The sequence below is a fragment of the Carcharodon carcharias genome, chromosome 12 (assembly GCF_017639515.1).
Source record: "Carcharodon carcharias isolate sCarCar2 chromosome 12, sCarCar2.pri, whole genome shotgun sequence".
Classification (NCBI taxonomy): Eukaryota; Metazoa; Chordata; class Chondrichthyes; order Lamniformes; family Lamnidae; genus Carcharodon; species Carcharodon carcharias.
Window position 1 is genome coordinate 1,822,094 of NC_054478.1, and position 12,082 is coordinate 1,834,175.

General features: G+C 44.4%; 1 protein-coding gene across 1 annotated transcript in view; it reads right to left on the reverse strand.

Moving 5' to 3' along the window:
- Window positions 1-12,082, reverse strand: part of LOC121285054 (rac GTPase-activating protein 1-like) — a 47,268-nt gene that overhangs the window by 7,985 nt on the left and 27,201 nt on the right. Inside the window, exons 7-11 of the mRNA XM_041201175.1 lie at window positions 11,891-12,008; window positions 11,226-11,359; window positions 7,801-7,965; window positions 1,623-1,718; window positions 1,090-1,288 (exon numbers count right to left, since the gene is read on the reverse strand). Coding sequence (XP_041057109.1) covers window positions 1,090-1,288; window positions 1,623-1,718; window positions 7,801-7,965; window positions 11,226-11,359; window positions 11,891-12,008 — 712 coding nt within the window. The remainder of the gene's footprint in view (window positions 1-1,089; window positions 1,289-1,622; window positions 1,719-7,800; window positions 7,966-11,225; window positions 11,360-11,890; window positions 12,009-12,082) is intronic.

A 12,082-nucleotide genomic window follows, 5' to 3' on the forward strand; every position in this document is an offset into this window, starting at 1 on the left:
CAGGATTGTCCTGCATCCTTTTGTTGAGAAATTCTAATATCAAATGTTCAAACCTTTGACAAGCTTGCTTTCTACAATAGATGATGGCAACGACCTGTTTGGTATCCAATGGATGGAATGCATCATGATTATTAGCACAGTTAAAGGGGGGATTAGGCTGGGTGGCTTGTTTCTGGGCTGGCACAGACATGTGGGCAGAGTGGCCTCTTTCTGTGCTGTAAACTTTCTATGATTCAAAGGACTTGGAGCAAACCCAGTTACGTTAAATTTGAATCACACCTCGGTTGATCTACATGTGAAACATTGAACACGTGTTCTCTCCATAGTTGAGAAAAAGGAGAGGGGTTCTTGGGGCTAGTGTAGAAAAGGTGATAACAGGATGAAGAGGTTACAGCCATCAGAAAAGATGCAGAAAGACCCCCAGCCTGTTCATAGGGAACAGGGATGGAGGGAGTACCTGGTAGAGGTCTTTAAAGTTACAAGGAGTTTTGAAAGGCTAGACCTAGGGGTGATGATTCCATTTGGATGGGAGGGGTGATTGGTGTTTAGGCAAATGATATCATGTTTATACTGATAAACACCACTCATAACGGATTGGGTTAACCTTGTTGGTTCATTTATTAAGACTAGGCACATGAGAACAGTTATAACAGGTATAAAGCTTGAAGACATCAGCAGCAGAGCTGTGCGTGTGCACTTGGCTCAATAGCAAAAGTGAAACCAAGACTGGATTGCATAGCATACTTCCCTTTTAGTGATGTCATGCTGCTATCCCTTAAAGACATTACAACAAATAGTATGGATGGATTCAAGGGGAAGCTGGATAGACATGAGGAAGAAAGGAATAGAAGGATATGCTGATAGGGGGAGATGAAACAGTTTGGGAGGAGGTCCGTGTGGAGAAGAAACACCAGCATGGAGCGGATAGGCAGAATGGCCTGTTTCTGTGACATTAATTCCATAAACATCCAGGAAGGATCCAACACAATAAAACCCAACCTCCATGTCCAGAACTGTACAGAATGCAGAGGATAGGAAGTGGAGAACGTCACGACCACCTGGAGCTTGGTGAGAGAGGAGTTGCCATACCCGTCAGTGCCATGAATGTTGAGTGGAGCTTGAAGGTCACCAGAGGCTCTTTCAGTTTACGGAGAAAGTCCTTCAGCAACCCACAAACCACATGGATGTTGGAGACTCGACCGAGCAATGGGAGACCCTTCCCTCGCACATAGTTTTCTTTCAGCTCCCTCACTGTCCGCTCACCACCAGGTATCCTGTAAATCCCAGGCTGGGAGGGAGAGAGAGAGAGAGAGATAGACAGCAAGCAGAGTGTTAGGACAACATGCCACCCCAACACACAACACATTGTCCCAATTACACACAGCATCTCAGCTGACAACACCCTGGGCCAGGTCACCACTCTGCTACAGGCAGTGTGGAGGATGGTCAGACCCAGCAACCACCTAATAACCCCTCCCATCCACACAGGACCAAATAACCTGTAAACAGATCCCTGAATCCCTCAGTTAGATTCCACCCTTACAGTTACTCTATACACACACACAACTCTCAATGGTCACTAATAAACCTCATTCTTTGAGTTAGTTCACAAGGCTCCTCACCTCCTGTAAGCCTCTTTGTTCAATTTCATTGATACAATGGACGACCAGAGATGGGATCATGGGAATTGTCTGTGGAGCAAAATCTGCAACTGTTCCCTGAAAGAGGACATGTCGAGGTTAGTGACTGGAAACTCACCCCTTTGTTAGCCTCTGTTACTCTCAGTCTGCCCCTTCCATGGACACCAGCGTCTCTCTGGTACCTCAAAGCCAGGATACTGAACCTGGAGGCACCAGATTAACACCAACTCTTCAGCCAACACCCACCTAGGGTCACTGGACATGGTCAGGAGCCAGGAGCCAGGACCCTCTCCCCTCCCATCCAATGGCACTGAGACCCACCCTCACTCCAACTCCTGTCATGACTAAGACCAATGAACTCTGCTCTGACTGGACAGACCAGAGGAACAAGCTGATGTTTTCTCACCTCTTCTCCACTTCTGATTACATATCTGTATCATCACCAGGCCTCACCCCAGCCTCAGCTATTCTGCTGCTGAAACCCTCATCCATGTCTGTGAAATTCCCTCCAGAATGTCCTCCCACACTCTACCCTTTCTAAACTTAAGCTCATCTAAAAGCACTGTCCAACCTTTACACCAAGTTCTGTTCCCCTAACGCCCCTCTGCTCACTGAGCGACATTGCTTGACCAGGAGCCAGTGTCTCTATTTTAAAATTCTCATCCTTGTTTTCAAATCCCTCCAGGCTCTCTCCACTCCCCCAACTCTAATTGCTTCCAGGCCTACAATCCTCAGGGATCTGTGCTCCTCTAATTCTGGAGCATCCAGGATTTTCACTGTTTCACCATTGGCAGCCAAACCTTCAACTACCTTGTCCTCAAGCTCTGGAATTCTCCCGCCGACCCTCTCCCCCTGACCCTCTCCTCCCGACCCCCCACCACCTTTAAGATGCATCTGAAAACCTACTTTTCTCCTGTTGTGATATTTCCTTATCTGACTCACTGTTAAACGATGTTTGATAATGCTCCAGTGAAGGGCCAGGAGACATTTTACAAAGTTAAACAGGCCTCATGCTCTGAAGAGTCTCACAGACTCAAAACATTAACTCAGTTTCTCTGATGCTGCCAGACCCAAATTTTTCTGGCTCTGTTTTTATTCCAGATTTCCAGCATCTTCAATATTTTGCTTTTAATTTATGCTGTAGAAAGGCAAGACCACAACCATAAGATGTAGGAGAAGTAGGCCATTCAGCCCATCGAGTCTGCTTCACCATTCAATGAGATCATGGCTGATCTGATAATCCTCAACTCCACTTTCCTGCCTTGTCCCCATAACCCTTGATTCCCTTACTGATTAAAAATCTGTCTATCTCAGCTTTGAATATACTTAACAACCCAGCCTCTACAGCCCTCTGTAGTAAAGAATTCCACAGATTGACTACCCACTGAGAAGAAAAAATTCCTCCTCATCTGTTTTAAATGGGTGACCCCTTACTCTGAGATTATGCCCTCTGATCCTAGACTCTCCCACAAGGGGAAACAACCCCTCAGCATTTACCCTGTCAAGACCCCTAAGAATCTGATATGTTCCAATAAGGTTGTCTCTCATTCTTCTAAATTCCAATGAGTACAGGCCCAACCTATTCAACCTCTCTTCATAAGAAAATCCCTCCATACCCGGATCAACCTAGTGAACCTCCTCTGGACTGCTCCTTAGATATCTTTCCTTAGATCAGGGGACCAAAACTGTTCACAGTATCCTAGGTGTGGTCTAACTAGTGCCTTGTATAGTTTTAACTAGACTTCCCTATTTTTATACTCCATTCACTTTGAAATAAAGGCCAACATTCCATTTGCCTTCCCTATTACCTGCTGAACTTGTATGTTAGCTTTTTATGATTCATGCACGAGGACCCCCAAATCCCCCTGTGCTGTAGCTTTCTGCAGTCTTTCTCCATTTAAATAATATTCAGCTCCTCTATTCTTCCTGACAAAGTGCATAACTTCACATTTTTCCACATTATATTCCATCTGCCAATTTTTCCCATGCACTTAACCTGTTTCTCTACCTCTGTGGACTGTCATCATCACCCCTTGCTTTCCTACCTATTTTTGTGTCTTCTGCAAACTTGGTGATAGATGAGGGAAGTGAATGTACTAAGTCATTAAAATATATTGTAAATCATTGTGACCCCAGCACTGATCCCTGTGGCACTCCACCAGTTACAGGTTGCCATCCTGAAAATGCTCCCCTTATTCCTACTCTGCCTTCTATTAGTTAGCCAATCCTCTATCCATGCTAATATACTACCCCCACACTATGGGCTCTTATTAAGTAGCCTTATGTGTGGTACCTTATCAAACACCTTTTAGAAACCCAAATATATTACATCTACTAGTTCCCCTTTATCTATCCTACTTGTAACTTCCTCAAAGAATTCTAATAAATGTCAGACATGATTTCCCCTTCATGGAGCCATGCTGACTCTGCTTGATTAGATTATGTATTTCTAAATGCTCTGCTATTGCATCCTTTATAATAAACTCCAACATTTTCCCAACGACAGATGTTAAGCTAACTGGGCCTATAGTTACCTGTTTTTTGTCCCCCTCCCTTTTTGAATAAGAGTGTTACATTGGCAGTTTTCAAATCCTTTGGGACTTTTCCGGAATCTAAGGATTCTTGGAAGATTACTACCAGTGCATCCACTCTCTCTGTAGCTACTTCCTTTAATATCCTAGGATGCAGCTCATTAGGTCCAAGGGACTTATCGACCTTTAGCCCCATTAGTTTCCAGAGTGCTTTTCCTCTAGTGATAATTATTGTATTCACTTCCTCCCCCACTTTTGCCCCATGATTTAGTATTTTTTTGGAACACTATTAGTATCTTCTACCATGAAGACGGAAGCAAAGAATTCATTCAACTCCTCTGCCGTTTCCGGTTCCCCATTATTATTTCCCCAGCTTCATTCTCTAAGGGGCCTATGTTCACTTTGGCCTCTCTCTTCCTTTTTATATATTTAAAGAAGCTCTTACTGTTTTTATATTACTCGCTAGTTTACCCTCAGTTTATTTTCTCCGTTTTTTTGGTCATTTTTGTTGATTTTTAAAATTTTCCCAATCTTTGCCACATTGTATCAAATTGAAAGAAAAACATGCATTCTTAACTTTCTTGGTTAACTATGGTTGGTTTATCCTCTTCCTAGAATCCTTCTTCCTCACTGGGATATATCTTTGTCGAGAGTCATGAACTATTTTCTTAAACATCTGCCATTGTTCATCAACCCTCTTTTCTGCTAAACTCCTTTCCCAGTCCACTCCAGCCAACTCTGCCCTCATTCCATTGTAATTACCCTTATTTAAATTTAGCACAGTTGTTTCTGACCCAAGTTTCTCACTCTCAAACTGAATGTTAAATTCTACATGTTATGGTCACTGTTTCCTAGGGCATCCTTCACTCAGATCATTTATTAAACCTGCATCATTACACATTACCAAATGCAAAATAGCCTGATCCCTGGTTGGATTCACAATATATTGTTCTAGGAAAATGTCCCGAATACGCTATTGTTAGGAAATAGAGATAACTTAAGTAAGTTATACTTGTATTTGTGGGTGTTAGGAATGGAATTTAAACTTTAAAGCTAAAGTTTGATTTGTATTTCTGTATCTGTGTGTTACAAAAGGTCAAATGGAGTTTTAGTTTCACTTTAAAAGGCTGCTTGCATTTCTACTGAGAATGTTACAGCCCCCATAAAGTGAAAGTAAACACACAAGAGTAGGAAGAACAGTGCTGTTGCCTAGCAAGAGGGGCCAGATAGGTCAGTTCCACCAACAGACACACACACAGAAGAGGAAAGACAGCAGTTTGTTTTGGAAGCTATTTGAGTTCAGTTGGTTCAAAGGCAGCTGTGAAGCAGAAGCAGCCTAAAAATGGACAGATAGCAAATCCCAAGCCAAGAAAAATCCCAAAAGCCCAGGGGAGTGGAAAAAGAGAAAGTCCAAAGAACACCTTCTAGTTAAAGGAAGGACAGGAACCTGGGAAAATGTCCTAAGTGAAGTTAAGATGGAGGGTCAGAGAGAAAGGTTCCAAGCTTCAGATTTAAAGAGAGAAAAGGTTGCAAGAAGCAAGAAGGTTCAAAGAGACAACTGAAGGTTTATAATTCTTTGCTATGTGCATGTGAAGCAGTGGCATACTGTTAAGCCTGAATTGGTGAGAAAGGGTGCATGGAAGACAACTTGAGTGAATGTAGTGACCCAGGGAAGAGGACCATCAGAAGGAGAGTCTGAAACCCTGAAGGTGGACCCTTGTGGAAGGTGTCTAAGCGAAAAAGTCAGTTTGGGAGAAGATTCCAAGGCAAGGTCCTGAAGAGTGGAAATTGGAATCCCTTGTGTGAAGGATGGAATTTAGTGAGACTGGTTGGCTCTCGGTGTGACAAGTGTCTGGGGGGAGTTGAGGAGAGATCCATAGCATCTGTTTGAGGTGGCATCTGTCACTTGGTTTCAGAGTGCGGTGTGTCTGACCACAGGGTGCCATAGGTTTACAAGGGCTGTGTACTTACTGTCAACATTAGAGTATAAGATAGCTTTTATAACTTGTGTTAGCCTTAAAAATCTGTATACATTTGTAAAGGTATAGCTGTGGGTGAAGGAGTATTGTAATATAGTTCATCTTTTCTTACTGAATAAATGTTTTATTCTTTTGTTAAAAGTAGATCAGCTGACTCCTATGACTCTGTTCCCTAGCCACTCTCTACGTATCTAAACAAACAAAAATAAAAGTGAGGATCGATCACTGTGGGTTCCACTCTGGGATCGAGCTTGTCCAGGGGAAGGCAAATGCAATGTTGGCATTTATTTCAAGAGGACTAGAATATAAAAGCAGGGCTGTGCTGCTGAGGCTTTATAAGGCTCTGGTCAGACCACATTTAGAATATTGTGAGCAATTTTGGGCCCCGTATCTCAGGAAGGATGTGCTGGCCCTGGAGAGGGTCCAGGGGAGGTTCACGAGAACGATCCCAGGAATGAAAGGCTTAACATATGAGGAACGTTTGAGGACTCTGGGTCTATACTCGATGGAGTTTAGAAGGATGAGGGGGGATCTGATTGAAACTTACAGAATACTGAAAGGCCTGGATAGAGTGGACGTGGGGAAGATGTTTCCATTAATAGGAGAGACTAGGACCCGAGGGCACAGCCTCAGAGTAAAGGGAAGACCTTTTAGAACAGAGATGAGGAGAAAGTTCTTTAGCCAGAGAGTGGTGAATCTGTGGAATTCATTGCCACAGAAGGCTGTGGAGGCCAGGTCATTGAGTGTATTTAAGACCGAGAGAGATAGGTTCTTGATTGGTAAGGGGATCAAAAGGTTATGGGGAGAAGGCGGGAGAATGGGGTTGAGAAACTTATCAGCCATGATTGAATGGCGGAGCAGACTCGATGGGCTGATTGGCCTAATTTCTGCTCCTATGTCTTATGGTCCTATGGGTAACCACAGCTGGGATTATAACACTGAATTCTTGCTCATGTCTACCTCTGCCAATTTGATTTTCCCAATCTACAAGAAGGTGAAAGTACTGCCTTTTTTACATGTCCTAATTATCTCCTGATTTATTGCCTGTCCTACAGTATAGCTACCATCGGGGGCCTATAGACTACGCCCCATCAGTGTCTTCTTCCCCTTGTTATTTCTTATCTCCACCCATACAGATTCCACATCTTCCGATCCAAGATGCTTTCTTGCTATCGTACTTATTCCATCTCACGGTAACGAAGCTACCCCACCCCCCTTTCCTTCCTGCCTGTGCTTTCGAAAAGTCACATACCCGAGGATTTAGTTCCCAGTTTTCATCTCCTTGTAACCACATCTCTAATGGCTATAAAATCATACCCATTAACCTCTATTTATGCCATTAATAAATTTATTTTGTTTTGAATGCAATACACATTTAAGTAAAGAGCCATTAATTATGTTTTTTTAAAACCATTATTTTCCCTGAGTCTATTTGCTGCTTTTTAATGTTTGTACACTCTGTCCCTTCCTGTTACACTCTGGGTATTAATACCTAAATAGCTGCCCTGCAACACTGCCTTATCCTTTTGCTTTGTAAGCCTACATATCCCCTTTTCCAGAACCCTTCCCATTTAGTTTAAAGCCCTCTCTCCAGCAAGTTGTTGTTGCTCGAGAGACTGAAGAGGGAACTATTCCACCCCGTGTCCATACCTCACCATTTTTGACAGAGGTCACAGTGAAATTGGGTGCACAAAGTGCCGGACATCGATCCTTACAATCTGGATGGGTTACCACACTGCAGCTCTGACACTTCAGAGCTATCCGTCCAAATCGGATCCGTCTCCCACAGGGAACACATGCCTCTGGCATAATGATCTGGGGGACAAGACAAAGAAATTCTGACTTCAAACAGCTGATAACTCATTTCCCTGACCAAGGCAAAGCAAACACCCAATTAAAAGCAGCAATTGGCATCTTGGTGTCAAAGAGCATAAAATCCCTCCAATAGTTCCATGTGAAACATTAAACCACAGTCCTGTCTGCCTCGAGGTGGCTGGAAAATAAAAACGCCCCTCGAGCCTGCCCCATCGGCTGATCTGATTGGAGATCCATTCACACTTCCCCACCTATCCCCAAAAGCCTTAGATTCTTGACTAACAAGGGTGTCCATCTACCTTTGCCTTAAAAATACTGAATGACCCTGTCTCCACCGCTCTCCCAGGAACAAGGTTCCAAAGATTCAAGACTCAGAAAAAAATTCTCCTCATCTTCATCTTAAATTCGATCTTATTTTTTTAAACCGTCCCCAGTTCTAGTTTTACCCACAAGGGCAAACATCTGTTCAGCATCCACCCTGTCAAGTCCCCTCAGGATCTCATGTTTCAATAAGGTCATCTCTCATTCTTCTAAACTGTATTGGATACAGGCCCAGCCTATTCAACCTGGAAGTTCCCCTCCAAGCCACTCACCATCCTGACTTGGAAATATATCACTGTTCCTTCACTGTTGCTGGGTCAAAATCCTGGAACTCCCTCCCTAACAGCACTGTGGGTGTACCCACACCACATGGACTGCAGCGGTTCAAGAAGACAGCTCACCACCACCTTCAAGGACAATAAATGTTGGCTGAGCCATCAACACCCACATCCTATGAATGAATAAATAAAAAACCTTTCCACATAAGAACACACCGCACCACATCCCAGTGTGTGAACCTTCTCTGAACTGCTTCTAACACAATTAAATCCTTTCTCAAGGAAGAGACCAAAACTGTACACAGTATTCCAGATGTGGTCTCACCAGTGCCCTGTACAGCTGCAGTAAAATTTCTCTACTTTTATATTCCATTCCCCCTGCAATAAACACCAACATTCTATTTGCTTCCTAATCACTGGCTGTATCTCAATACTCACTTAATGATTCATGTACCAGGACACCCACATTCTTATTTCTTTTAATTCATTCATGGGGCGTGGGCTTCGTTGGCTGGGCCCAGCATTTATTGCCCATCCCTAGTTGTCCTTGAGAAGGTGGTGGTGAGCTGCCTTCTTGAGCCGCTGCAGTCCATGTGGTGTAGGTACACCCACAGTGCTGTTAGGGAGGGAGTTCCAGGATTTTGACCCAGCGACAGTGAAGGAATGGTGATATATTTCCAAGTCAGGATGGTGAGTGACTTGGAGGGGAACTTCCAGGTGGTGGTGTTCCCATCTATCTGCTGTCCTTGTCTTTCTAGATGGTAGAGGTCGTGGGTTTGGAAGGTGCTGTAGAAGGAGCCTTGGTGAGTTCCTGCAGTGCATCTTGTAGATGGTACACACACTGCTGCTACTGTGTGTCAGCGGTGGAGGAAGTGAATGTTTCTGGATTTGGTGCCAATCAAGTGGGGCTGCTTTGTCCTGGACAGTGTCAAGCTTCTTGAGTGTTGTTGGAGCTGCAACTCATCCATCACACTGACTTGTGCTTTGTAGATGGTGGACAGGCTTTGGGGAGTCAGGAGGTGAGTTACCCTCCACAGGATTCCCAGCCTCTGACCTGCTCTTGTAGCCACAGTATTTATATGGCTAGTGCAGTTCAGTGTCTGGTCAATGGTGACCCGCAGGATGTTAGTGAGGGATTCAGTGATGGTAATGACATTGAGTGTCATCAGGCAATGGTTAGATTCTCTCTTGAAGGTGCGCATCAGTGAGCAGGTTTTCGCTCAACAAGTGCCACTTGATAGCATTGTTGATGATCCCTTCCATTACTTTACTGATGGAGACTAGACTGATGGGGCAGTAATTGGCGGGGTTGGATTTGTCCTGCTTTTTGTGTACAGGACATACCTGGGCAATTTTCCACATAGCCGGGTAGATGCCAGTGTTGTAGCTGTACTGGAATAGCTTGGCTAGGGGCACAGCAAGTTCTGGAGCACAAGTCTTCAGTACTATTGCCAGAATATTGTCAGGGCCCATAGCCTTTGCAGTATCCAGTGTCGTCAGCTGTTTCTTGATATCACAAGCGAATTGGGTGAAGACTGGCATCTGTGATGCTGGGGACCTCCGGAGGAGGCTGAGATGGTTCATCCACTCGGCACTTTTGGTTGAAGATGGTAGCAAATGCTTCAGCCTTATCTTTTGCACTGATGTGCTGGGCTCCTCCATCATTGAGGATGGGGATATTTGTGAAGCCTCCTCCTCCAGTGAGCTGTTTAATTGTCCACCCCCATTCATGACTGGATGTGTCAGGACTGCAGAGCTTAGATCTGATCTGTTGGTTGTGGGATCACTTAGCTCTATCACTTCCTGCTTATGCTGTTTGCCATGCAAGTAGTCCTGTGTTATAGCTTCACCAGGTTGACACCTCATTTTTAGGTATGCCTGGTGCTGCTCCTGGAATACCCTCCTGTACCACCGAGTTCTGCAATCTCTCTCCATTTAAATAATTTGCTGCTTTTCTATTCTTCCTGCCAAAGTGGACAAGTTCATATTTTCCCACATTATACACCATCTGCCACATTTTTGCCCACTCACTTAACTTGTCTCTATTCCTTAACAGACTCCTTATGAGTTCTTTACAATTTACTTTCCTACCAATCTTTGTGTAATCAGCAAATTTAGCGACCATACCTTCAGTCCCTTCATCCAAGTCATCGATACAAAGCATAAAGAGTTGAGGCCCCTGGGCTGATCCCTTTAGTCAGTTTGCCAACCTGAAAAAGACTCATTTTCCCTGCTTTCCGCCTCCTGTTAGCTAATGAATCCTCTACCCATGCCAGTGTTACCTGCTACACCATGAGCTCTTATTTTACGTGGTAACCTTTGATGTGGCACCTTATCAAATACCTTCTGTAAATCCAAGTACAGCACATCCACAGGTTCCCCTTTATCCATGTTGTTTGTTTCTTCCTCATAAGAACTCCAATAAATTAGTCAAACATAATTTCTTTCACAAAATCATGTTGACTCTGCCTGATCACACAGATTTTCTGAGTGCCCCAATATAACCTCCTTAATAACAGATTCCAGCAATTTCCCAATGACAGATGTTAGGCTAACTGGTCTATAGTTTCCTGCTTTCTGTCACCCTCTTTTCTTTAATAAGAATGTTAGTTTCTCACTCATCTCACCCCTTGCAGCCCAACTGTCAGCGTATCCTTTTACCGTTTTAGAGACAAAGATGTGCGGCCTGGTTTGGGCTGCCTGCCGCGGGGTTGTGAATGGGTCTCCTGGTGGTGCTCCTGGGGCAGTCAGGAGGGCCTGCTGGCTTCCAGCAATGCGGTTCCCTGGAATCTGCCCTGTAACAGAAGGGACACAGTCAGTGAGCTTCCCTCAACCCTTACAACTGCACAGATCACAGCACAAGGCACAGGTCTTAGTTGGTTTGGGATACTAAATCTGAGGATCTTTATTTGCGCCGATCACTTTCAGCATTAGTTCCTGATAGCTGGGTGTAGACACTCAGATTTGTCTGCAAGTTGTGATTTCAATTTTATTGTTATTCATGTTCGGAGCTGTGAGAATCAGGCCTATGATAAAGTTAGTCTATTCTGACATGGAGGAGAAGGTGGGCAGAATTAAATTCAAATACAAACATCCTGTGGGCCTTTTGAAAGTGAGCCCTTCACTATAGATCGAACTGCAGACATTTCCAAGGGCTGTGGGGTTGGAGGGATAGAGGGATTTGAAAATAAGGATGAAAACAAAAAGTTTGAGGTGTTGCCAGCCCAGTACACCAGCAAGCACAGGGAGGTGGGTGAACAGGAATCAATAGGGGTTGGTGGTCCCAGAAGTGCTCGCTTCACCTGACTCCTGCGTCCTGCACAAACCTGCCAACAGGGGGAGTCGCTTGTTCCAGTCGGCGTGTCGGCGACGAACTAATTCCCTTGGGGAGCCCGTGTGAACCTCCCTCTCACTTCCCGTTTTACTGTCCGCAGTATCACTGTCCTGGAATCAACAGAAAGACAGATAGAACGTACTGAAAAGGTGCTATAGAAATGCAAGCCCAAGCGCTTACAGCC